This window comes from Halichoerus grypus, chromosome 2 (genome assembly GCF_964656455.1).
Source record: "Halichoerus grypus chromosome 2, mHalGry1.hap1.1, whole genome shotgun sequence".
Lineage (NCBI taxonomy): Eukaryota > Metazoa > Chordata > Mammalia > Carnivora > Phocidae > Halichoerus > Halichoerus grypus.
The window spans coordinates 25,197,027-25,223,973 of NC_135713.1; the positions used below are offsets into that span (position 1 = coordinate 25,197,027).

At 43.4% G+C, this 26,947-nt stretch overlaps 1 protein-coding gene across 2 annotated transcripts in view; it reads right to left on the reverse strand.

Moving 5' to 3' along the window:
- The window catches only part of MTMR12 (myotubularin related protein 12), a 68,111-nt gene that overhangs the window by 23,243 nt on the left and 17,921 nt on the right, over window positions 1–26,947 (reverse strand). For both annotated transcript variants that reach the window (XM_036105940.2, XM_036105939.2), the window contains exons 2-8: window positions 18,750–18,810; window positions 15,851–15,993; window positions 14,481–14,553; window positions 13,588–13,718; window positions 11,308–11,401; window positions 7,364–7,493; window positions 193–268 (exon numbers count right to left, since the gene is read on the reverse strand). In XM_036105940.2, the coding sequence (XP_035961833.1) occupies window positions 193–268; window positions 7,364–7,493; window positions 11,308–11,401; window positions 13,588–13,718; window positions 14,481–14,553; window positions 15,851–15,993; window positions 18,750–18,810 (708 nt within the window). The remainder of the gene's footprint in view (window positions 1–192; window positions 269–7,363; window positions 7,494–11,307; window positions 11,402–13,587; window positions 13,719–14,480; window positions 14,554–15,850; window positions 15,994–18,749; window positions 18,811–26,947) is intronic.

The window sequence follows — 26,947 nt, forward strand, 5'->3', positions numbered from 1 at the left end:
TCTATTGCAGCTGTGAAAACTTCAGAGCTGTCCCAGGGAGCCTCATGTCTGAGAGACTCTTTTAGTGAGCCCCTGAGATATTTCTGGATCCCTTTTGGACGGAGGACCAAAGCCAAGGGCTTTAAATAGAATAATCTGCCAGAATGGGCTGATGAGCAACCCATGGCTATTAGGGTTTCCAGATGTACTCACTGGTATGCCGCGACCCTGAAAGCATCGCACGTCCTCTTCAGGAAGAGGGGTGGGGACAACAAAGTATGCTGGCAATCTAGAAGAAAGAGATGTCATCAGTTTTAGTACTGGAGTAATTCACTAAATATGAAGGCTCAACTTTAATGAACTGAGGAAGCGAAACACAGTGGTAAGGACACGAACCTTATTTCCCTCTTAAGAAGAACCAGTGCAGACGAACAATCTCCAGCCAAATCAGCTGGGACTCTCGGTTCAAATCCTAGCTCTTCCTCTGATTCTGTGTGACCCTAAGTAAGCTACCCCACTTCTCTGGGTCTGTTTCCTCATCCATGAAATGAGGGGACTGGAATGTATGATACCTACAAGTATATGAATTCCAAAATTGGGAGTGCTCTTTCTCATCACATAGTGGCAATTAAGCACCCATGTTTTCAGTCAGCTAATATAAAAACCAATAATTACAATGACTGCTGCCTAGACATTTTATCAAGCATTCTGACAACAAACATTTAACTGCTTCCTGTAGGCCAGACTTAAATTCCTTAACACAAATTATTCACTTTATCCTGACAACTCTATGAGGTATGTACTACTATTATTCCATTTCACAGACAGAGAAACTGAGACAGCACCACTAAGGCCCTTCACAGATTATACAGCTAGTAAGCATTAGTAGAGCTATGACCTGAACCCAACCAGTATGGCTTCAGTTTCTATATGAGAAAATTTAGGTTCTAAAAATGACCTGCTAAGTGGTAGGAAGTGGAAAAGTTAGGTTTTCAGAGTTGCAAAGATCGGAGATACACAGAGACACCACCTCTTCCTCTAGTTAGCAAATGCAGGTTCCTATTAATAAGAAACCTGCTAAGTTGCGTCACTGTGGAGCTGGAAAACCCTTTCACTCAAAGAGCTTGAAATAAAGCCTCACGGGAAGTAAGAAGGTGTCTATGGTGTAAGAACTACAATGGAAAATAAAGGATGGCACCTGTATGCATGCTGCATGTTTGAAGAAGTCCTGTAAGTATCAGGTGATGGGACAGATGGACTTTCTAAGTTGAAGAGGTTGGAATTTGAATGTGATCAAGTCCCTAGATCTAATAAATCCATAGGGAATGGAGCACCATTTTAAACACCAGCAAAATCCAGATTATAGGAAACAATCAGAAAATAGCCTGGTTTCTTCAAATAAATTGCAAGAAAACAAATGGTGGGAAGATCTACAGATTAAGAGACTTGAGAAACCTATCAATCAATTGCAAGATATCAATCTCACTGAGTCTTCATTAATGATAAAACGGATAAAAAGATGAAAAATTGTTCTAAAACTTATAAAAACAATGGGGAAATTTTTGAACACTGACTTATGTTACTGAATGATACTGACTGAGGGTTTTAATGTTAAATTTGAAAAGTGTGATAATGGTTTTATGGTTACATTTATAAAAAGAGTTCTTAATTGTCAGAGATGTATACCAAAAAACTCATGAATGAAATGTGATGAGGTCTGGGATTTATTTCAAAATAATCCAAGGGAAGCACAGAGAAAATAGGATTAGGAATGAGTTAATAATTGTTGAAGGGGGGGTGATGGGTAAAAGGGAATCCATCATATTCTCTTTTCTTTTATACTGCTTGAAATTTTCCATTAAAAAAAATCTTAAAGGTAATTAAAAAGAAAAAAACCTCTCATTATATTTTAACATAGAACCAGGTTTGGAAAACACTGGTCAAGGACAAGATACTTCAAACCATCAAAATTGTTTTAATGCACAGGTGGTAAGGTATCCCTTCTTCAGGTGTTATCACTGACGTAAACAAACAAACCCCCCCCCCCCCAAAAAAATCTCTTCACACATCAATGAACTCAGGCTGCCCATTAAAATCACACGGGAAGGGGCGCCTGGGTGGCTCAGTCCTTAAGCGTCTGCCTTCGGCTCAGGTCATGGTCCCAGGGTCCTGGGATCGAGCCCCGCATTGGGCTCCCCGCTCTGCGGGAAGCCTGCTTCTCCCTCTCCCACTCCCCCTGCTTGTGTTCCCTCTCTGTCAAATAAATAAAACCTTAAAAAAAAATAAAAATAAAAAAATAAAATCACACGGGAAGATTAAAAACCTCCCTATGTCCACGCTCCCCCCACAGAACTATTAAGTATCAGAAGCTTGAAGAAAAAAATCCAAAGCTCAAAAGCTCCCCAGTGTACAAGGAGGATGACAGCTGTTGTTCTAGACGATCCCGCTACTCCAAGCATGCAGCAGCATCACCTGGACAGCACATTTCTCCAGCTCAGCCGCGGACCCACTGAATCAGAGTCTGCATGTTAATCCCCGGGTCACTGAGGAAGTAGCGCTGCGCCAGCAACGCACCAACAGACCACAGTTTCTCCGCCTTCACGAGAGAGCTATCTGCGGGGTGGGTTAGCCCTGAGTCTCAGCTCATTCTGCAGAGCTGGGGCCACAAGGTTTTTTAAAAGTTTGCATGTCTTCCCCTTCTAGTACTAGTGAGGTTGAATTTCTTACCATGTTGGTTAGCCAGTTAATTTTCTCTCACCAAGAGTCTTCCATCAAAGGGGGCAAACGTCAGAACCAAGTCTATTAGCATATGCAGCATGCACTGGCTCCAGAAAGGAGGCTGCGCAGAGATGGACAGCTCTGCACCAGTGAGAGGAGTCTCAGATGTCCTCTCTTGTCCCAGCAAACTACTAGGAGGTTCCACAGGCTCTCTGCTGTGAGGCTCCCAATGTCCACAAACAGCTAACCCTCCCTCCTTGGAGAGCAGTCATTCTATTCATCAGGACGAGCTTTCAAACACAAAGTCAACAGCCTTTCCAACTACAGGACGACTTTCTTATTGAAAGCTGTCCGATCCACTCAGGCCCAGCCTTCGTCAGGGTGAGGAAACCCTCAGAGGGACAACAGCAGGGCAGCAATGTCTTCCTGGGGCAGTGTCAGTTCACAGGCCTGTGTGACACACGCCCACAGGGTAATGGACCTTCTGAAACCTTGACAGGGAGGCAGGATGAGAGAAAAAAGGCTTTTCAGAGAGGGAAGACAGGTACTGGAATAGCCAGCTCTGACCTGGGGAGAAGATGAAGTAGATGCTCAGTTTCCTATTATCCAAACTGACTGGAGTGCCTGCTGACCACTGGAGGAAGGGCTTTCACTACTTCACTCATTCTGTTTCCTATTTATTGATGCCTCTTAAAACCAGGCACTAGGGGTGCCTGGGTGGCTCAGTCGGTTAAGCGGCTGCCTTCGGCTCAGGTCATGATCCTGGGGTCCTGCGATCGAGCCCAGCGTCCAGCTCCCTGCGTGGTGGAGAGCCTGCTTCTCCCTCTCCCTCTCCCTCTGCCTGCCACTCTGCCTACTTGTGCTCTCTGTCAAATAAATAAATAAAATCTTTAAAACAAACAAACAAACAAAAAAAACCAGGCACTTTACTTGGTACTGAGGATATAATGATGGAAAAAAAAAAAGTGTCCTTGATTCTCCCGAGCTGACAGGTTGCAGAAACAAACATTTTCAAATGGTGACACAGATAAAAATAAACTCACAATCATAGGAAGTGCTGTGAGGAGAGGCATGAGCACAAAGAAAGCTCTCACAGAGACCTGACCTAGTCTTGGGCAGGCTCCCTACGAAAGTAACACCTGAGCTAAGATCTGACAAGATGAAAGCAACTACCCTTGTGCTGCTAAAAAGCAAAAGGAGCATCCCAGACAGGAGACCACACGGGCAAGGCCTATGGTAGGGGGTCGGTATGGTCAGAGGGGGGTAGAGAGGGAGTCAGGCAGAAGTCAAACCATGAAAGGCCTTGGAGATACAGAGAATGGATGCTGGGGGACCAGAGTGGGTGGTGGAGACCACGTAGGCAGCACCACAGTGGTCCAGGTGAGAAACAAAGCACAGCTTGCCCTGTATCTTCTCCACGGGGCAGAAAAGGGTGGGGGATTGTATGTACGGCTGGGGCCGTCCAAGGCGTATGTGTTTGCGCTGAGTGCTCCCAGAACTAAAATCTTGCCAAGCTCCATTTTCCCTGCTAACCACTAATTAAAAGCTTCCTTCCCACGGGGCACCTGGGTAAAGCTCAGTCGGTTGGGCATCTGATTCTTGGTTTCAGCTCCGGTCATGATCCAATGGGTCCTGGGATCGAGCCCCACTTCAGGCTCCACACTCAGTGGAGTGTCTGCTCGAAGATTCTCTCCCCCTCACACACTCACTCACACTTGTGCTCTCTCTGAAATAAATAAACTTTTAAAACCTTCCTCCCCACCTGACTTTTCTACCAGGTGTATTTTTGATGCTGACAACTAAACAAATACCAATGAATTTAATCAGTATGTGGCAGGATTTTTTTTTTTTTTAAAGATTTTATTTATTTGACAGACAGAGAGATAGCGAGAGCAGGAACACAAGTGGGGGGAGTGGGAGAGGGAGAAGCAGGCTCCCCTGAGCCACCCAGGCACCCCTGTGGCAGGATTTTTTAAAAATAATTCTCGGGAGTACCTGGGTGGCTCAGAGGTTAAGCATCTGCCTTCGGCTCAGGTCATGATCCCAGGGTCCTGGGATCGAGCCCCGCATCGGGCTCCCTACTCGGCGGGAAGCCTGCTTTTCCCTCTCCCTCCTCCCCCTGCTTGTGTTCCCTCTCTCGCTGTGTCTCTGTCAAATAAATAAATAAAATCTTTAAAAAAATGAAAACAATCGGAATGGGGATGCCTTCTATCAGTGTCAACATCATATTACAAACTATCACCTCCTAGGTGCAGGGGTTTCTAACCTCTTTCTGAGCAAGAGCTAGCTTTCCCTTTTCAAGCTCTGTGACTGGAAAGAGGGGGAGGAGGAGAAGGGCAAGAATGGGGCCGTGCCATTTGCTCTGCAGGCCCCTCCCCACTGTCATTCCGGGTTGTGCTGTGTCAGGAGAGCTAAGTTTATAAATGTTTGAGATTGGGGACACCTGGGTGGCTCAGTTGGTTAAGCACCTGCCTTCAGCTCAGGTCATGATCCTAGGGTCCTGGGATCGAGCCCCACATCGGGATCAAGCCCCGCATCGGGCTTCTTGCTCAACAGGGAGTCTGCTTCTCCCTCTCCCTCTGCCTGCCGCTCCCCCTGCTTGTGCTCTGTCAAATAAATAAATAAAATCTCTTTTAAAAAGAAATACAAATCTTATGAAATTGCTAGCAGGATAGTGGAGAGTATGTTCCAAAATGAGAATATTCAAGCTTCTAAAAAAGAATTATGCAGGGGTGCCTGGGTAGCGCAGTTAAGCGTCCAACTCTTGGTTTTGGCTCAGGTCATGATCTCAGGGTTGTGAGATCAAGCCATGCCTCGGGCTCAGCGCTCTGTGGGGAGTCTGCTTGAGATTCTCCCTTTCCCTCTGCTTCTCCTGCTTGTGCACGTGCGCGCTCTCTCTCAAATAAATCTTTAAAAAAGTATTATGCAGAGTCACCCTTTAAAAATGTAGGTCAGGGGCGCCTGAGTGGCTCAGATGGTTAAGCATCTGCCTTCGGCTCAGGTCATGACCGCAGGGTCCTAGGATCAAGATCAAGCCCCACATCGGGCTCCCTGCTCGGCGGGGAGCCTGCTTTTCCCTCTCCCTCTACTGTTCCCCCTGCTTGTGCTCTCTCACTCTGTCAAATAAATACATATTTTTTTAAATAAAGTAAAAATAAAAAAATTTGGGTCAGATCACATCATGCCTCTGCTCAAACTTTTCCTCACTGCACGATAAATGCTGAAAGCCTCCTCCCCTTCACCATCCAACCACCTCCCTCTGCCCTGACCTCATCCCCTACTACTGTCCGTTGATGGCTCCTCACCAGCCCCTGGCTCCTTGCTGTTCCCTCACAGAAGCCAGACAACACTCACCTCAGGTCTTTGCCTCTCCTGTCCCCTGTGCCTGACCAACCCTCCCCCCACCAACACCTCCAGCACTCCCGAGCCCCCGTGATCTATTTTTCTCCATAGTACTTACTACCTTTTAATACTCTCTAATCACTCATTTATTCTATCATTGTTTTCCTCCCACTAGCGTGAAAGTTCCAGGAGGGCAGGAATTTTTAGGCTCTTTGTTTACTGCTGTATCTCTAGTAGCCAGGACGCTACCTGGTGCACAGTGGCCACTCAAAGATTTTTTTTAAAGATTTACCCATTTATTTGAGAGAGAGAGAGAGAAAGAGTGTGCACACAGGGGGAAGGAGAGAGGGGGAGAGAGAGAAGCAGGCTCCCCACTGAGCAGAGACTAACACGGGACTCAATCGCACAACCCCAAGATCATGACCTGAGGGAAAACCAAGAGTCACACGCCTAACCAACTGTGCCACCCAGGTGCCCTGCCAAAGATTTTTATTGAATAAATGAAGTGCTAAATAAAAGGAAAGCAAATATACAATATAAATTCAAAAATGCCTCTAATAGTTTTATACTTAAGACTCTACATACAATGGGGAAAAAAAGACACAAATTCACTTTTGAATGTTTTAAGGGACATCTTAAGGGTTTCTTAAGCACTGTATCGACATGGAAAATGTGGACCCCTCCTACGCTGCTGATGGGAGTGTAAATGGTACAGCCACTGTGGAAAACAGTCTGGCAGTTCCTCAGACAGTTAAACACAGAGTTATCATATGACCCAGCAATTCTATTCTAGGAATACACACACACACACGGAACTGGAAACCTAAAACCTTGTAAACAAATGTTCATAGCAGCATTATTCATAATAGCCTATCAACTGATGAATGGATAAATAAAATGTGGTCTATCCATACCATGGAATATTATTCAGCAATAAAAAATAATGGAATGCTGCTACATGCTACAACATGGATGAGCCTTGACAACATTATGCTAAGTGAAGAAGCCAAGCATAAAGACCACTTATTATCGGATTCCATTTATATGAAATCTTGAGAATAAGCAAACTATGGAGACAAAGTAGATTAGAGGTTGCCTAAGGCTGGGGGTGCTGAGGGCACATGCGGAGCAACTACTAAGCGGGGTATGAGGTTTCTTCTGGGGCTGATGAAAACATTCTAAAATTGACTGTGGTGATGGTTGCACAACCCTGTGAATAGATTTCAAAATACTGTGTACTTCAAATGTGTGAATTGTATGACATGTGAATTCAATCTCAATAAAGCTGTTAAAAAAAAAAAAAAGCAGAGCACCGAATGCTTACCTTTCACCGACTTTATAGCCTTCATTGACACTCACTGCTTTGTACTTGACATGGCCTTTGGTCCGCTCCAACTCCCAACACCAGTCCTGAAGTGTGTCAAACATTACAGTATGGTTCTTGGGATCGGCGGCTAACAAAACAAATTTAAAAAGAAAGTCTTGTCGTGAAGTACAGTATTTTAATGACGTGAAAGTGGATCCGTAAGCCCCAATTTTGTTCACTAAGCCCATTTTTATCCAAGCACAGCAAGTTCACTGCTTAATCCTAACCTTGCTCCTTTTTTTTTGTCATTAACTCAAAATTATGATGAAAGGTCTATCTTTTTATACTGGAGGAAAGGAGGTGTTCTTGTTCCACTCCTTGCAAAAGTAATTTATAGCTCCATTTTCAGTCATCTGACCATAAGATAATTTATATAACATGAAAGATCCTGTGAAACACTAGAAGACAGGCTTGGCACAAATGCTAAAACAATAAAATATTTTTAGCCCTACCAATATGTGCATAAGATGGCAAACTCATTTGAATAGCATGTCAGATCCCTGAATGTAAATCCTCCTTCAATTTGCAGATGCATTGCCAACAAGAGGATTTTCCAGTGTGACATAGTTACTAACAGCCATCACCAGATCAGACAGCTGTGGTGAGGGTTAGGGCTTACTAGTCAGGGACTGCACCATGGTCACGGAGACTTCTGCCCCTCACCCTGCATTAGGGGGAAATGTCCAGGAGCACTACGCTTGCAGCCCAGCAGATGTGTCCTTGGTCCTCTCCTAAGCCACAGACCACTGGGTGTCATGCACCAAAACAGTCTCAGCTATTTACACACATCAGTTCAAGCCCTTGTGCATTTCAAAAAAAAAAAAAAAAAAAAACCCAAGCATTTTGGGGAAAACAGTGTTTGATAAAACTCCCCCATGCCATTTTATTAAAATAAAACCAGATTGTAGTACAAACGATAGTAAGAATAATGACAAAAACAGCGGTTAAGCTTATATAGCACTTAGTATGTGCCAGGTACTGTTCTGAGCATACTACATTATATTAACTCAATCTTCACAATCCTACAGGGTAGGTAATATTAATTCCTCCATTTTACAGATGTGGTAGAGAAAGGTCAAGAAACTTGCCTAAGGTCACAGAGCTAGGCAATGGCAGAATTGGAATCCAAACCCAAGCAGCTATAAAGGATTTCCATAAAGTAATAAACACCAAAAAAATTTCCCCATAGACACAAATAATAGTAAGACTCCTATTCAAGAGTAGATAATTCTTTTAGCAACACAGATAAGCCCTTCCCTAAAATGCCACGTCACAGTATTTAGGACCTTTCAGCCAAAGCATATTTTGTCAATTATTAAGCCAGAAACTAACTGAAGATGTTCAGGCTGCAAAGCACCCACCTCTACAAACCCCTACTAAATGCAAAAGATAACTGTTCAATTAGCATCCATCAGTTATAACATTTACTTCTCAAAAAATGGGGGTTGGAAGGAGAATTAAAAAAAAAAAAAAAGATGGAAAATAGAATAAAAGATGCCACATATCCTGGGCCTTGTGGCACAAAAAAACAAAAACAAAACAAAAACACCACTCGGTGAAGAAACTGCCAGAGTCAATCAAGGTAAGTGTTGGAACACAGATCAACATAGTCTTGGGGAGCCAAGAAACTATGCTATACTGAGTCTGGACCAAGAGTCAGGATATAAGGAAGAGGCAGAATTCCTAAAAATAGAGTATGATTTTTCAAATGTAAACCCAGTAGATGTTTACATAAATTATAGTAATTCATAAATCAGTCATATTTTGTGTAGCTCATATTGCACCAAGCTATTGTAAGCCAGTTACTCAGCACTTGCACGTGTAGCTACAGTGAAAAGATCCGTCATTCAAAGATGAACTTACTGAATTAAGGAACTAATTTTATGTTCAGTCTAACACTAGAGCTAAGCATTATCCTTAGTGTAATTCTCTGAAATAATCCACCCTGAATAATATGCAGTTACACTTTCAATTAACCCTCACTTAATTGACTGTACCCTACGTGCCATGGATTTAACAATTTATAATCTTCACAACACTTCAACCGAGGCTTTAACACTGCTATTTTTATAATGAGAAAACACATGCCCCAAAAATTTAGTGTCATCCCCAGGATCACACAGCTACTGAGCAGCTGGGCAAGGATGTGAACTCAAGTGGGACAGACTCCAAAACTCACAGCTTTTCTACTAAATCACCATAGTCCCCAAAATGCAACCTGCTCTCTCAGATATCTACATCTCTGCACATGCTGATCCCGCTGCCTAAAATACTCCTCTGTGCCCACCAGACACCCCCACATCCTCCACTATCGGCTCCAGCACAGCCTGGGCCCTGTGACAGCCTCCCCGCACCGCCTGCAGTGTGACCAGCCCCTCCACCAGAGGACACAGCTCTCAGCTGTCTCTGCTTAGACTTGATGCTCGTAAAGGACAGGGATTTAGTCCTACTCACTTCCATCCCCAAGTCCTGACGCACAGCAAGCATTCAAAAATGCTGAACAAATGAGCAGTTCAACTGTACACTCCAGAAGGCCCCATGTATGCTGTTAAGCTAACATGCCACGTCCCTAACGAAAAGCACATAGCACACAGGGTCACTCAACATCAGCCTGATGTTAAGATTGACCGGCAGAATCAAAAGGAATGAGATCTTGCCATTTGCAACGACGTGGATGGAACTGGAGGGTTTTATGCTGAGCGAAATAAGTCAGTCAGAGAAAGACATGTATCATATGACCTCACTGATATGAGGAATTCTTAATCTCAGGACACAAACTGACGGTTACTGGAGTGGTGGGGGGTGGGAGGGATGGGGTGGCTGGGTGATAGACATTGGGGAGGGTATGTGCTCTGGTAAGCGCTGTGAATTGTGCAAGACTGTTGAATCTCAGATCTGTACCTCTGAAGCAAATAATGCAATATATGTTAAGAAAAAAAAAAAAAAGAAGATAGCAGGAGGGGAAGAATGAAGGGGGGGAAATCGGAGGGGGAGACGAACCATGAGAGACAATGGACTCTGATAAACAAACCGAGGGTTCTAGAGGGGAGGGGGGTGGGAGGATGGGTTAGCCTGGTGATGGGTATTAAAGAGGGCACGTTCTGCATGGAGCACTGGGTGTTATGCACAAACAATCATGGAACACTACATCAAAAACTAATGATGTAATGTATGGTGATTAACATAACAATAAAAAAAAAAAAAAAAAAAAAAGATTGACCGGCAGAGTGAGGAAACAGACCAAGGAGAGAGATGGAGAGAAGAAGACAGACATCTGTGGAAACACTGTACAAATGCTAGGCATTATTAATAGCTAATTCAAATGACCAATGTTTCTTAGTTAAAAGACTGCTCCCTTTCTCAGTGAACTGAATGGAAAACATTTAGAATTTAAGTTATGTAAGCATATTTGTTTTCTGATGTGCTCTCTATGTACAACTGTTCCATTTCCCCAGAGCATGTTCTGGTTGTTTAAAGGCTTTCTAGAATGCAAGACATTGTCTAAAGTATTATGAAATGAAATCAAATATATTAAGGTGGGGAAAAAAAAACCCCAGGAACAAACAGGATTATTTTAAACTTGTCTGAATTTTGTTTCTCTAGTCTCACATTCCCCGTTATAATGTTGATTTCATCTTTCGTAAGAAACAACCAAACCAATAATCCCTCACGAAAAAGCAAATAAACCTAAAAGATAAGTTAAAGCAATAAAGATCACAGGAAAAAAAAAATAGAAACTTTTTTTTTTTTTTTAAGGAACTTGAATGACTTACCCAAGCAAGAGGCAATCAATTGCTAGGAAAGAGGAAAAAGAAACTCATGGATGGGTTTTTGCTTGCTAGTTTCAGGTAGGAATTTAAAGGGTCTGCCTACCTGCAAATTAGAACCCAGAAGACACTCACCTGTATTGTTTTGTGCAGCAGCTGCATAGGAAAACAGAAATAATCTTTTAAGCAGTTTAGGAGCCTGGGTATGATGAATTATGCCACTGACAATCTAGAAAAGAACCAAACAATGGGTATAGTCATACTTTTGGCAGATAAACACTGAGCTGTCTAGGTTTTCAGTCATGCTAATAGGCTCCTATGGGCATCACACAAACTCTGAGGTCTCTATGATGTTACCTTCTGGAATAACGCCAAGTAAACAGAATGTTAACAATTTTGTTAGGTTTCTAAGAGCTTTGAATTTCTAGGGAAAACTTTAAAGATTTTATTTATTTATTTATTTATTAGTTTATTTGAGAGAGAGAGAACAGGGAAAGGAGCGGAGAGGGAGGGGAAAGAATCCCAAACAGACACTGCGCCAAGCAGAGAGCCCGAGGCAGGGCTCAATCCCACGACCCTGAGACCATGACCTGAAACCAAGAGTTGGATGCCCAACTGACTGAGCACCCTGGCACACCTGAATTTCTAGGGAAATTTAAAAAAATTTTTTTAATTTATCCATTCGAGAGAGTGAGAGCACATGTGTGGCGGGGGGGGGGGTAGGGGAAGGGAGAGAGAGTCTTAAGCAGACTCAGTGTGGAGCCCAATGTGGGGCTCGATTTCATAACCCTGAGATCATGACCTGAGCCAAAGTCAAGAGTCAGGTGCCCAACCACCCTGGCGCCTGATTTCAGGGAAATTTTTAAAACATAGTCTCATTCAAAAACAAGGTGTTACAAAAACTTAAGTGCCATATTCAGATACTCTAAAAATCTGACACATCAGAGACATAGGGCTAATATCAGACAATAACCAAGACACTTAGCTATTCTGATCCACTTATGGACTTTAAGACCTTCTTCTAGAAGATTAGAAAAAGAAATCAATCCATTGTGCTTTTTGTTTGAAGTTTCCAAACAAAAGTATGTTTGGACAGATAGCTAAAACCATCGTTCAAAATGAAGTTTCTCGGGCGCCTGGGTGGCTCAGTCGTTAAGCGTCTGCCTTCGGCTCAGGTCATGATCCCGGGGTCCTGGGATCGAGCCCCGCATCGGGCTCCCCGCTCAGCGGGGAGTCTGCTTCTCCCTCTCCCACTCCCCCTGCTTGTGTTCCCTCTCTGGCTGTCTTTCTCTCTGTCAAATAAATAAAATCTTTAAAAAAAAAAAAAAAAAAAAATGAAGTTTCTGGCTTCTCAGGGACTTTCCCTATATACACCACTTTTTTCCTGCTCAGAATAGATACTGGAGTCATGTTTATTATTCTTTTTTTTTTTTAATTTTTTATTGTTATGTTAATCCCCATACATCATTAGTTTTAGATGTAGTGTTCCATGATTCATTGTTTGTGCATAACACCCAGTGCTCCATGCAGAACGTGCCCTCCTCAATACCCATCACCAGGCTAACCCATCCTCCCACCCTCCTCCCCTCTAGAACCCTCAGTTTGTTTTTCAGAGTCCATCGTCTCTCATGGTTCGTCTACCCCTCCAATTTCCCCCCCTTCATTCTTCCCCTCCTGCTACCTTTTTTTTTTTCTTAACATATATTGCATTATTTGTTTCAGAGGTCATGTTTATTATTCTAACTGAACTACCACAATCCCTGAAAGAAAACCAAGGAGTTACCCGTAACTGTGTATAACTCAACTGTAGCCAGAACAACAGGTGAGCTGGATCTACCAGGACAGTGGCAAGTTTGAGACCTTCAATACCTTAGTAACAGAATCGTAGAAGTTACAGTGACAACTGTAACCAGTTCTTCCAGTTACATATTCCGATTTGCTGCAGCAACCAGATTAAGTTTCCTTAGTGTCCAAAATCACAGGCCTCATTTGGTAACTCGGCTTTGCCTGTCTGCCCCATGTACCTCTTCCTCCTCCCACATACTTCTACAACTTCCCAGATATGAACTCCTTTGTTCCAGAACTTGGGGGTCTCTGCTACTACTTTTTGGAAAGACTGTCAGAGGTGGGAGAAGCAGCTTGCCTCCTGACCCTGGTTTATCACCTCCCACTCTTTAGAGGCTCCAGGAATAAAACCATCACGAACTCTAGGATTAAAGGTAGCATGTGCCAACATAATATGCAGGCATGCTTCACCAAATTCTCGCTCAATTCTAATCAAAGCATGTGATTATAAGCCAATTTCAACTTTACGGAGTGAAATGCACCCCCTCCACCTTCGTGCAATATAAGCAAGAAGAGTTAGTGGTGATACCTGATGGGAAAGAAAACCTACAAATACATGCAACTAGTTACCCTTTTGACTTCCTCTTCTTTTGTGTACCTCAGACCAAAGTGGAACACTCGCAGGTCTTTGCAGTGGATGATGAGTTTCTCAGGGTATTTCTTCAGTTGTCCAAAGAGAGGTTTCTTTTTCTCATCAAACACTACACATCGATGATGAAATCAAGAAGGGAAATCATGTTATAAGGCAAAAAGTTAATGCTGAGGAAACAGGTAGACTATTCACACCTCTCAAAAGTGAGAGGAAAGGTGCTGTCTTCAAAGTAACTGTCATCAGGGGCCCCGGCTCTCTGACAATGGGCAGCGTTCTTCATTCCTCTGGACAAGCTCAAAATGGACTGACTCCAGAAGCTAAGATTACAAAAGATGGAAGGGGGTCACTAGGGATATGCTGTCAAGACAGTTGAGTCCTGGCTTTATGGCCAGGGGCACCTCCTGACACTTCCCTCCCTGCCCCGGAATTTGGACCGCACAGCACCTACCCATGTTGGGATCATCATAAATGGCTACTGAATGATTTCTGAAAAAGCCCTTACTGCCAAAATATAGAACTGAAGCACAGAGAGGCTTGACCCTTAGCAGAAAAGACTCAGAGTACAGTGAAACAAACCTTTATCAGATTAGTCTTTAGAGTAAAACCTACACACCTCACACGGACAGTCACAAGTATGATCTAGCATATAATGGCACTGCAGAGTATTAGAACAGGTTCCAAATTCAAGTGCAAGCTCCTCCAGCTAAGTGGCCCCGAATAAGCCACCTTACATCTCAATTTTCTCATCCATAAAACTGATTTAAACAAATATGTAAAGAAATTTTAGTAAATTGTAAAGGACCATAGAAATATTATCATTATCAACCATACTTCCAAAGGCTGGCAACACCCCAGGGGAAAAGATACTTACCTCCATAAATCTGATCAACACAGTGGAGTGTGATGTCATTTTCTCCTATAACCTCATTCTTAAATTGGGTTTCCTAAAAGATTCAAAAGGAAACAACTGTGACTCCTTTCTGTGCCCTATTAAACATTTATAGGCAGAGTAAATCACCATTTTCCAATTGCACATTAGGAAAAACAGAGGGGGGGTGGAAGAAATGGGTGAAGGTGGTCAAAAGGGGCAAACTTCCAGTTATGATAAACAAATCATGGGATGTAACGTAGAGCCTGGTGATTATAGTTAATACAACTGTATTATATATTTGAAAGTTGCTAAGAAAGATCTTCTCATCATAAGGAAAACAAATTTGTAACTATATGAGGTAAGAGATGTTAACTAAACTTATTCTAATAATCATTATGCAATAGACATGTATCAAATCATTACGTTATACTCCGTAAATAGGATGTTATATGTTAATTATATCTCAATAAAACGGTGGGGAAAATTGAGTGTACACTCTAAAAAACAAACAGGGAAATGGAGCCGGCCACATTCTCTAGGAAAGGGATGATGAAGTGTGCAAGGGAAGCTGGTAAGCACTTTTTTTCCAAACCCAAGCATGACATGCCATTCCTGGGCTGCTCCCAGGCAAACTGGCCATGCCACAATCACTTGGAGAGGTTAGGATTTCTCTACACAATTGCAAACTGGTGAGTGACAGCTACATGAAGGCAGGTTTAGGAAGAAAACACTGTGAGTGCTGTCTGTATTCAGACGGGACGAGGAGCCAAGCCACTCGAGCAGACAGGGGCAGCAGGGGGTGGGCCGGGACCGCTGAGTTTGCATCAACATACAGTGCGCCCCCCCGATGGCGTGGGCTGTCCTCTCCCTCACTCCACTTGCCCATTCTCCGTAAGCAGGAATGAGTCTTATGAGGACACTGCGACTGGGGCACAGTAAACCCAAATTCAAGTGCTGCATTCAGCATCAGTTTCATTACTGAGCTCAGTTCCTGAATTTGAGGGACAGCTCAGTATACAGAAAACATGGGGAACTAGTATATTTGGGGAAATGTGATTCCAGTGAGTGATATGTACTATGCTAAAATACAGGAGAAATTAAGAACAAGTTGACAGTGTCAACCTATGAAGTCAGATGCAAGCCAGCGTAACCTGAGGCACTGGAGGGAAATTTTAGAACGGTCCCACCACTGAAAAGAGATCCCAGAGGACAGAGAGCAATCTAGTGGTGAAGACTTCTGTCCTTTGTGTTTAATGTGTGTTGGCAGGTAGGGGGAGGAGGGTAGAGTCACTGAGAAGCTGGGAAAAAAGACAACAGGGCCACAATTGCACTGCTCCCCTCAAACTCTGCCAAATGCAGCTCATACATACATCATTATCCAGTGCCGATTCATCATCGCCCAAGAAAGCAATCTTAAAGTCTGTGCAGACAAGTTTCCCATAGATCCCACGCTGACAGGAATCTTCCTGGACATACTTCAGCACTGTGCTGGCTTCACAAAGCAGCTGTTCACCTGATCAAAACCAAAGCAAGTCCTCCTGAGAGTCTTCAGGGAACACACAATATGCGACAGTAAAAGCTTCCCCAGCTCTCGTCACGGGAAAGACAAACGCACGACACACTGCAGCCCTTCAGAACCTACGCTTTCAGCACAGCAGGGGCTGCAAACCTGAGGCACGAAGATGAAGCAGAGTGGGGACCGCTGGTAAGTGAAACCAAAATGGCTCAGATACACCTTCACATGGGGCACTTCCCCATCTTCTCGCTGTGAATGAGGAAAGTGTCCAATACGTGGAAATGATCTCAGCTACACTTGCAAGCACAGACCTCAGTGTTCCTATTACTTGGGCCCAAGCAGGCATTCCCCAGAAGTGATACCCTACATGGAATTAGCAAGGCTCTAGAACACAGAGCTCAGGCCCGCTTTGTGGGGAGAGTGGGCCATCATCTCTAACTCTGGACCTGCTGAGAGAAAGCAGGGTGCCTCCCCAGCCACAGGGCTGGCAGGCAGCTTCCTCAGACACAGAGGTGCAGCATGACCACATGCATTCTGGCTCCACAGACAAGGATGAGAGGAAAAGGGAGGTCAGAGGTTTGTGGGAAAAAAATGGTTTCCTCTCTTTCTTAGTTGAGGGTGTTTCCTCTCAGTGTGTCACCTTTCCTGCTCCATCTGCAGGCGCCCAGCCTGCTCGAGCAGCTGTATTTCCTGGAGATAGAAAGGACTTTACAGTCAAGAAGATTAGGATTTGGGGATAGGTAAGCGTTCACTGCTCCCTAGAAACAGAGAAGTTTATAAGGGCTAGACGTCTGGATGAGAGCAGAAAAAGGAGAAGGATATGGAAGATATAAAAAACCAAGTGCAAATATTTTGTAAAAAAAGGAAAAGGAATATTCTCTTTCAACAGACAACCATCTCCCCTTAGAATCTCCCTCTGGATATTTTCCTCAGTGTTTCTGAATGTACTTTTTGGCTCAAAACTCACTTGGTCTAACTTTCAACATGAAAATAGTTTCAGACACTGAGACTATCAAGGGATGCATATTATGGTATATTTTTCCATCTCCCAAGGGGTTAATTACTAAGGAAATACAGGAAGATGGCTCAGTCACTAGGTCAGCCTCTAGAGGGACCACCGAGCTCGAAGAAAACAATGAATCGGGGCCTTGTTAGGGTTTAAAATAGTTCCGAAAAAATGCCTCAACTAGTTCAAGGTGGAAGATACGTGAACAAGGCTTCCTGAGCTTTCAACTCTTAGCGTGAAACACTTCTAACAGTGTTTCCCCAAGACCAGGCAAGCCGGGTTCAGGCGGTGGCCGTGCGCTGGCGAATAGACAGCGGCACGCAGCAGCTAATACGACATCCCGTGCAGCTCTGCAAGCCCGGCGTGCTGCGCATTGCTATCAGCTTGCATGTGCAGAGAGGGTCTCAAACCACGGGAGGCAGGAGCTGGAAAAAATCAAGGTCTAGTCTGGGAAATGGAGGCGGCACATCAAGAAGAGACCTCAGGTAATCCAGCAGATGAGAGAATGAGTGTAACACTAAACTAAAAATCAAAGTTCCAGGATCTATGACCCAAGGAAAGGAAGGACAATGTGGTATGTGGATTAAGGTTTCGGCCATTATTAGTAAAAAAACAAAACAAGGGGCGCCTGGGCGGCTCAGTCGTTAAGCGTCTGCCTTCGGCTCAGGTCATGGTCCCAGGGTCCTGGGATCGAGCCCCGCATCAGGCTCTCCGCTCTGCGGGAAGCCTGCTTCTCCCTTCCCCACTCCCCCTGCTTGTGTTTCCTCTCTCACTGTGTCTCTCTCTCTCTGTCAAATAAATAAATAAAATCTTTAAAAGAAAAAACAAAACAAAACAAAAACAAAAAAACACCTCTGAAACTTAGAAATATTTTTAAGTTTTAGGATCCCAGTATTTACCAAATAAGGTGGATCAGTCAGAAACTTGTGCATATTCATATCCTCTCAATAAACATTAGTACCAGAATGAGGCCTCCATTGCTTTGGGGAAATATACCCAAAAACTCTTATGGAAAAAAGCTATTGGGATTAGAAAAAAGAAAATGGAAGAAGAACCAAATGCACAGCCCCCCGGACAGCCCCACCCGTGGAAGGGAATACAACCACCACGTAGTTTGTCTCTGAATTCAGGAATGATTAAAGCTTAACTTCAGATATAGAGTCTCTCTTCCATCTCAAAACTATCCAACCAATTCAGCCTCTCAGTGATGACCTCAGAGCAAAGCCGTGGCAGCCCCAGGGTTAGTAAACCCCGACCTGTCTGGTCCTTTCGCTCGGATGCATACGCGAGACCACAGGTGAGGCCAGCCACCAATGCTTGCCTGGGGAGGCCGAGACAGCTGTGCTAGTCCAGGGCAGCTAGATCTCGGCAGCAGGAAGAGCGTGTGGAACGTAAGGCTCTGTGGGGGACCAGGATTTTCCTGAGTGGAGACCAGAATACTGGATGTATCCACGTATAGCGACACGAAAAAGGCCTAATTTGCTTGTGAAGGAGGTGAATTTCCCAGGCTTATTTTCATCAGCTTGGGTGGAGGGGAAAACAAGAAAAATTCTTGGCAGATGCTGTAATATTCAGACCTAGGTATGTAGTGACTGAACTAAAGACCTTGATATTTTTGTCCAACTCATCCCCATTATATGCTCTCTGGGTTAAAACAAAGGAGTTTATATATAGCAGTACTAGGGATGACATAATTTATCACTGGCTTTGAGTTGCACATGAGGTCTGAAGCTAACATGACCGTTACCTGGCAACAAGTGAAGAGTTACTTCCTTCTCTGTTACTTCCTTCTCATTTGTGTGAATTTCCTAAAAGAGAAGAACAAATGGTAATATTTTTCTTTGTTTAAAGGCTCAAAATGAATAACATAAAGTCATGCTTTCAGAATACACACTAAAACATCATATACCATCAGGAGTTTTTTGTTTATTTGACAAGCTACTTTTTAAAAATGTATTTTTAACTAAAGGAAGACAGAAAATTCCAGCAAATTAGTTCAATGTACTAAACTATCTAGGATTGACAACTATTAGTTGCCCCCAGTGGAGGGGCAGGAATGGGCACCCCCTACCTAAAAGAACAAATGTCACACAGAAAGTAAGGCAGCTCCAACAGAGTCAGAAAGGGAATGGGAGACATTCCACAGCATGACTCCCCTCTTCCTCCAGTGAGAACCAAGGATCAAAAACAAAAGATGATTATGTGTTCTTGAAAAAAAATGGACATATGTCAAGGGCTTGAAGATAAGAACAGGAAAATAGGAATGTGTCAAGTCAATACTGATCCATCTACTCTGTAGCATACCAAGACGCAATAAAGACAGATGGGAAAACATTCCAAATTACCTAACACCCCAAGGCAGTGCAATGGGACACAATCACTTCTAATAAGGAATCAAGGCCAGGTTCTTTGTCACCGTTTCTCAATGAAAAGATCTTCAAATGCCTTCATGTTGGGTTCACTGTTTTTTTGGGTATTCAAAGATAATTAGCAATCCTTAATGAATTAGTGGAACCTGGGAAAGGTCATAAATGGGTGTTAACATAACAAAGAGAGGCCTGGTGGGCCTCCTAAGGCAATCTATCATACCATCTATTAAGCAGTCTTGCCAAAATAACTATCCTCAATTGGCCTGGGTTTCTGTATCAATCTACCAATTTATAAGAAACACTGGGACAGAGAAACATGTTAAATGACACCATGGGGATGCAGCCAGTCAAATCTTCACTGTGGAAAATTCTACACGACACAACCAGCTTTGTTAACAAATAAAATCAGAATTTGTTTTGTTTTGTTCTTTGGCATGAGGCTCTAGGTGGTAGGAGTTTCCTGAAGCTGTGAATTCAGACTGAAATACTGAATACTGAAATCTTGAAGCTGAAGAAGAAAATCATAGCTGTTTCAGAAAACCCATTTTTTAAAAAAGATTTTTATTTCAGATAAAGAGAGTGAGCACAAGGAGGGGGAGAGGCAGAGGGACAAGAAGACTCCCCACTGAGTACGGAGGAACCCAATGCAGGGGGCTCAATCCCAGGACCCTGAGATCATGACAGGAGTCAAAGTCAGGCACTTAACTGACTGAGCCACCCAGGCGCCCCTCAGAGAACCCATTTTGACCATGGTGTATTTTAGAGATGGTTACAGTTTACATCCCAAAAGATGCCAAAAATCCAGTCCTTCCGAAGAGGCAGTGCTTCTTAGACTTGGAGAGTGTCACATCATCTGGGGATCTTGTCACCTCTGCAGGTACTCACACCTCACCACAAGAGTAAGGAATCAGAGTGCTGGGGATCCAGCTGAGCCCTTGGTTTTGCAAAAAGCTCCCCAGAGGATTCTGATGCATTGCTCTAGGTTGTGCATCTTGCATACAGAAATGCTATGAGTGTTTTGGTAACTTAGAAATCCTCATGGAGCTTCCACTGTCTGCCATTGGCACGGAACTAAATTAAAGCACAATTATTTTTGACAAGTCTGCCATCTTTCTCCAAGGAGATAGCAAAACTATTCATTAAATTCAATCAGCTGTTAGAAAACTAGTGATCATCTTGACTAGTGCTTGGAATTCAGTTCAAACACTGCAGCCAGCTTGGAGAGGACTAGCCCTACTATTATGTCTGCAGAAGTAGCATCTTCTAATGACAATTTATACTACTTAAAACTATCTACATCAATTCTTGAAATGGTTAGTGGAATTCTTTCTTTACATTCTATAAACAAAACAATCAGGAGACACCTTTTAGGATTCTGTCCTACCCAAAACTCCCTTTCCCCAGACAACTGTTCTCTGCTCCCCCAAGTTCCTGGAGTGAACCACCGCTTCACCATCAAATGCCTGGGAAACGGACAGTGGTCCTTGAAGAGCTAATCGTTTTATGTCCCAAATTAATTTGGCTGAAGGTCTAAAAGAAGTTAACCAAGTTGGCTACTTAAACTACAACTTTGTAAATTTGGTCATCACAAGTATGGTAAAGCAGAAAAAGCTGTTCTGCAGAGAACAAGAACCATGAAAAGGTTATGTGGAGACAAAAGCCCCCTCTTCCAGACAAACAACCATGGCCGGGACTCTCATGGTTTCTCAGGCTTTACTGAGGCCCAGCCACACCTTTGGCCCACAGTTCCGTGAATCACACCTGCATCCTTAAAATAAATCCTCTTGTTCACCTACATTAGTTACAATGGTTTCTGACTATCACCAAGGGAATTATTACTGACTTAGGTCAATTGCATTAACAATCTAGAAACCATAAATGACTAGAATCACATATTGCAACATGTCAATGTACAATATATCCAGGGCTATAGGATTAGGACCCATGTCATAGCTGCCACCTTACAGGTAAGACTGGCAGCGAAGAGTCAAATGCCAGAACTAGCATCTACTGCCTCAGTGTGTGGGTTTTAGATGGAGTGAGGATGTATGAAGCCTCCAAAGCACAAAGCCTCGTATGAGTTTGCCATCATTCAGCTGATTAGCCTTGTCACTTCTAAACTAAGTCATATATGTATTTGTATACACATATACATTTATACACACACACATAAATTGTAAGCAGAGGATGCTAGGCTTCTAAAGGTAACTGAGGTTTATTCATAGGAAGAAAGAAGAGATTTATAAGACACAAAGGTAATTGAAATGAATCCTACCAAGTGCTAGGTAAACAGGAGTCTGCAGTCCAGGGGGAGAAGAGACAACACAACACTCTTGGACAACCATAATACAACATGACGGATGCAATGAATAAAGGTATTGATATGGGGCTCCAGGAGCACAAGAGGGGGCCTCACTCCCCAAAAGAGGGAGGAGTGGGGAGAGGAGAGACTGTTCAAACAAGTGCTTCTCGTGCTTCTCCAACTGCCCTCAATGCTTCTAGGCAAGTGGCTCCTAAGGAATGTGCAGGAGTTCAAGGGATGGTCAAGCAGAGAGAGGAGGTGCAAAGACATAGAAGCAAGTAATTCTGTTAAGAGGTGAGAAAGATGGCGGGGTGAGTGGTGGGATTCAGGCCATCTTAAGGAGTTTGGGCTTTAGTCCGTGGGTAGTGGGGAGCCCATGTAGGATTTTAAACAGGGCAGTGAATTAAGCACATAGCATTTACTATCTCTGAAACAGGTCTTTCAGGAAAAAGCACAGGACTAAATCAGAAACCCTTTGTAGGGTTCTAGCCTACAAAGATATCAGAGGGATCTTGGGCAAGTGTCCTGGCCTCAGTGTCCCCATCTAAAAGAATGGAATTAAGAGCCATACTACCTGCCTTGCGAGATAATGTGCAAGAGACCTGTGCAAGGTCAAAATCATGACAGTGATGTGAGCCTGAGCATGTGTGTCCGGAAAGCAGGCAGGGTCCTTGATGGCTTTCCCTCACTAGAAACAGAAAGGAAAGCCTCCCCCTCCAGACCCACTCTCTCCATTCCAGAACACTGTCACAACAAGCAACTGAATTCTCAGAGGGATGAATATCAATCTACTGGAACATTTCCTGAAAGAAAAAGGGAAAAGGCTGGAGACGTTTTCCCACTCACCGTCTTTGTCAAATGCCCCAAAAGCTTAGTACACATTTTTCATTTTATTTTTTTTTAAAGATTTTATTTATTCATTTGAGACACAGAGATACAGAGAGAGAGAGAGCATGAGCAGGGAGAGAGGCAGAGGGAGAGGGAGAAGCAGACTCCCCACTGAGCAGGAGCCCGATGCGGGGCTCGATCCCAGGACACTGGGATCATGACCTGAGCTGAAGGCAGACGCTTAACCATCTGAGCCACCCAGGCGCCCCATTTTTCATTTTAAACATACTGACTCCTCTTCTTCCCTAGAATAATGTTAAATACATTTGGATGGTGGCAACAAGTTGCTGACCAATAACTGATCTGAGAGAGAAAGGGAAAACACGCAAAGCAGCTAGCTAAGTCACTGAGAAGCCACGTATTTTATGAAGCATGTGGGAATTTCAACATTGGAGAAGGATGACAGAAACACCACCGAGATTCCTCGCGGGGCTCAACTTCCTCCTAAAACTGCTGCTACCCCTCAGACTGCCCTCAGCGCTCAGACTGCTAAAGTAGAGATCAGAATAACACAGTAAGATTACACTGCTGCTGAAAAGCCAGCATCCAAGAAAAATCATCAAATGCATGTGAGCCCCTGCCTCAAATGCCACTAAAGAATTATAACAAGACTTTATTCATCCACAACGCAGGTAGTACAGCAACCTCATCTACTTTGAACGCTGTCGAAAATCACGAAGACTTGGGGTGCCTGGGTGGCTCAGGTCATGATCCCAGGGTCCTGGGATCGAGCCCCGCATGGGGCTCCCTGCTCCGCGGGAAGCCTGCTTCTCCCTCTCCAGCTCCCCCTGCTTGTGTTCCCTCTCTCACTGTGTCTCTGTCAAATAATAAAATCTTAAAAAAAAAAAAAAAAAAATCACAAAGACCAAAGGATTTCTGAGCAGTCAACACAGATGTGTCCAAGTTTGTGCACGGCAATCAAAGCCCTCCACAATGTCAGGCTCAGCTTTCACTTCCACTGCACACTTTCACTATAATCATTATAATAGCCAACTAACATTTACCAAGCTGCTATTATGTGCCAAGTAAGTGGTCTTCGTTAGTATCTCATTAATCCGCACGACTACTCTAGCACTGGTATTACCTCCATTTTAAAGATGAAGAAACAGGTTTAAAGTGGTTCGGGAACTTTCCTTTTATAGGAAATAAGTCACTAACCCAGGGTACAGCCCAAGCCCTGACGAGCTCCAGAACTCACATTCTTCGCTGCTAAGTATTAGTTCTAACAAACATGGTCTCTGGTTTCCTACTACAAAAGGGAAAATGGTTGTGATATCCACTGCCTGTAGTAGGAAACCAGTCTCCTATTACAAAACTGATTAGGACAAATTAGGAAAATTCCCTTAGGAGAACTGTACTTCACTATACAAGGATTTGCCACATCCAGGACAAAAGCATGTGAAAGCTAAAGTCAGCTAACACTCCTGAGAATCTGCTGAGAGGCTGAAAAGCAGCCTGGTTTTCATTCCACTAGTTCTCAAAAAGTAAATTCTCTAGTTTCTTACCAAGTTCACATTTAAGGTGCTCATCTTCTCAAAAGTGTGACAGACCTAAGGCACCTCGGAAAGGCAGAAAATGGGCCCTGCCAGAAAGCTGTTGACCTTGAAAGAATGGGGGGTGTGGAGGGTGACCCTACAATGACGCTCTCATAGGCCAGAATGCTTACAAATACCAAAATGCTTCACATCAACCCTTCACTGTTTATGAGGGCTTTGAGTCAAAAACTGAAGTTGTTATTCTCAGTTTAATCTCACCCAGCCAGAAGGGCAAATTCCAAGAGCCAACGTCCCTAAAGGTTCCAAAACACAACTTCTTTCAACCACATTTGGCACCAAAGTGCTAAAAAGACACACCACAGACATTTTATTTTTTTTTTATTTTTTTAAAGATTTTATTTGACAGAGAGACACAGCGAGAGAGGGAACACAAGCAGGGGGAGTAGGAGAGGGAGAAGCAGGCTTCCCGTGGAGCAGGGAGCCCGATGTGGGGCTTGATCCCAGGACCCTGAGATCATGACCTGAGCCGAAGGCAGACGCTTAACGACTGAGCCACCCAGGCGCCCCAACCACAAACATTTTATTTCCTGAAAGTTGCTCTACTGCTCTCAAATGGACATTTAATATACTTGTTTTCTCCACTAAAATAGAAAATCTGAGGGTGCAAATGTATTTGCATCCACATTCTCGGTGGGAATCTATGTGCATCTCAGGATGAAATCTACCTTTTTTACAGCAGAAAGCTCTATTTTTTTTTTTTTTAAAGATTTTATTTATTTATTTGAGAGAGAGAGAATGAGAGACAGAGAGCATGAGAGGGAGGAGGGTCAGAGGGAGAAGCAGACTCCCTGCTGAGCAGGGAGCCTGATGCGGGACTCGATCCCAGGACTCCGGGATCATGACCTGAGCCGAAGGCAGTCGCTTAACCAACTGAGCCACCCAGGCGCCCCAGAAAGCTCTATTTTTAATACAGCATAATACTAATAAATTTTGTTTTCCCCCTTGTTTCTCCAAACTTCTCTCAGGGCATGCACTAACATCAGAAAAAATACAGATTTGGGGCAACAGTTCAAATCCAGCTCTGCTCTAGACATGACCTTGGGCATGTCATTTCACTTGACTGAGCTTTTACTTGCTCCTATGTAAATGGAAACAATACTACCTAATATAAGGCTTGAAGAAAAATGTATGCAAATGCCTGGCACACATGTTCAGTAAATGGGAGTTATCACTGTTGGTCGGAACAGTATCTGTGCTTCTTGATTTCTTTTATTCTCTCGTCCCTTCCTCTGAGTAAACAAAGAATTCAAATATACTACGTAAGAGTTACAATTATTCAAGATTGTCACACAAGTAAGAAAAATTTCTACTTCTCTCTCAGTCCCATTTCCCACATTAAACTAAATTGAATCTACTCTCAATTCTTTTCTGTGGATCAGAACTCCTGCAGTTAGCGACACCCAAGTTGGCCCTAATTCCGTAAGACAGAGTATACAGGAATATCTGAAGCAAAGGAAAAAGAAACAGCCTTTTTCTATTAGTAGGATTTGTATTCTAGAAGCCCACAATGACTTAGATATGGTCATTTTGTGTCTTACCTTCTGCAACACAAAGTACTTTGAACCCATTATAAGACCAAGAGAGGAAACTAATGGCTTCCTTAAGAGAACACCACATCTGAGGAAGGGACTGCTCGGGCATGCTGTACAAAAAGTAAACCTTTCTTGACAGCTGATCCTATTGAAAGTAAATCACTGAAAGTTGGTAACAAATTGAGAATAAAAACCTCTATAAGCACTTCAGCAGTAGAATTTAAGGAGCCACACTATAGGCAAACATCACTAATATCTAACCCTTCTCTGGTTAATACTTCAAAATAATTATAAATTATACACTATCCAATTCTTACAAAAAACTCAGAAAAAAGTAAGTACCATGATCACTACCATCAAATACTCATTCCCAAAACAAAATAGACAACAGTCCTAAGAAGAGAAATAGCCTAAAGGACTCTAATAAATCAGTGTATACAAAGAGAATCATTAACAAACCAAAAACCAAAAAACCCCCAGGGCGCTTGGCTGGCTCAGTCAGAAGAGCATGACTTTTGATCTCAGGGTCATGGGTTCTAACCCCAAACTGGGTGTAAAGATTACTAAAAAAGAAAAAAATAAACTTAAAAACCCTCCCCTCAAAAAGCTTAATTTTTTCTTTTAATTTGGGAAGCTAGCTATTTGGGTGGTGGGGAGGAATCAGGAAAGACAGAATGGAGTCTCATTAGCTATGTCCTATTGTTCCTTCACTCCTGTATTTTACAATAGCTTTTTTTTTTAAGATTTTAGTTATTTGAGAGAGAGAGAGCGCATAAGCTGGGGGGGGGGGTAGGGTAGAGGGAAAGGGAGAAGCAGACTCCCCACTGAGCAGGGAGCCTGGACATGGGGCTTGATCCCAGGACCCCGGGATCATGACCTGAGCCAAAGGCAGATGCTTTTTTTTTTTTTTAAGATTTTATTTATTTATTTGAGAGAAAGAGAAAGAGAGCACAAGCAGGGGGAGTTGGCAGAGGGAGAAGGAGAAACAGGCTCCCCACTGAGCAGGGAGCCTGACATGGGGCTCAATCCCAGGACCCTGGGATCATGACCTGAGCTGAAGGCAGATGCTTAACCGACTGAGCCGCCCAGGCACCCCCACAATAGCTTTTTGAACCCCACAAAGAACTGACAAACATGGAGATAACATCTCAATGTGTCCGAGAAAGAGAAAAGAGTTATAACATCCGTTGCTTGTTGATTCTGGGAGAATGAACACAGTCAAATGGAGGAGAGGGGAAGCAGTTACCAACAAGGGTACAGGAGCACCCACGTCTGGATGTGCTGAGTCTGAACATGGA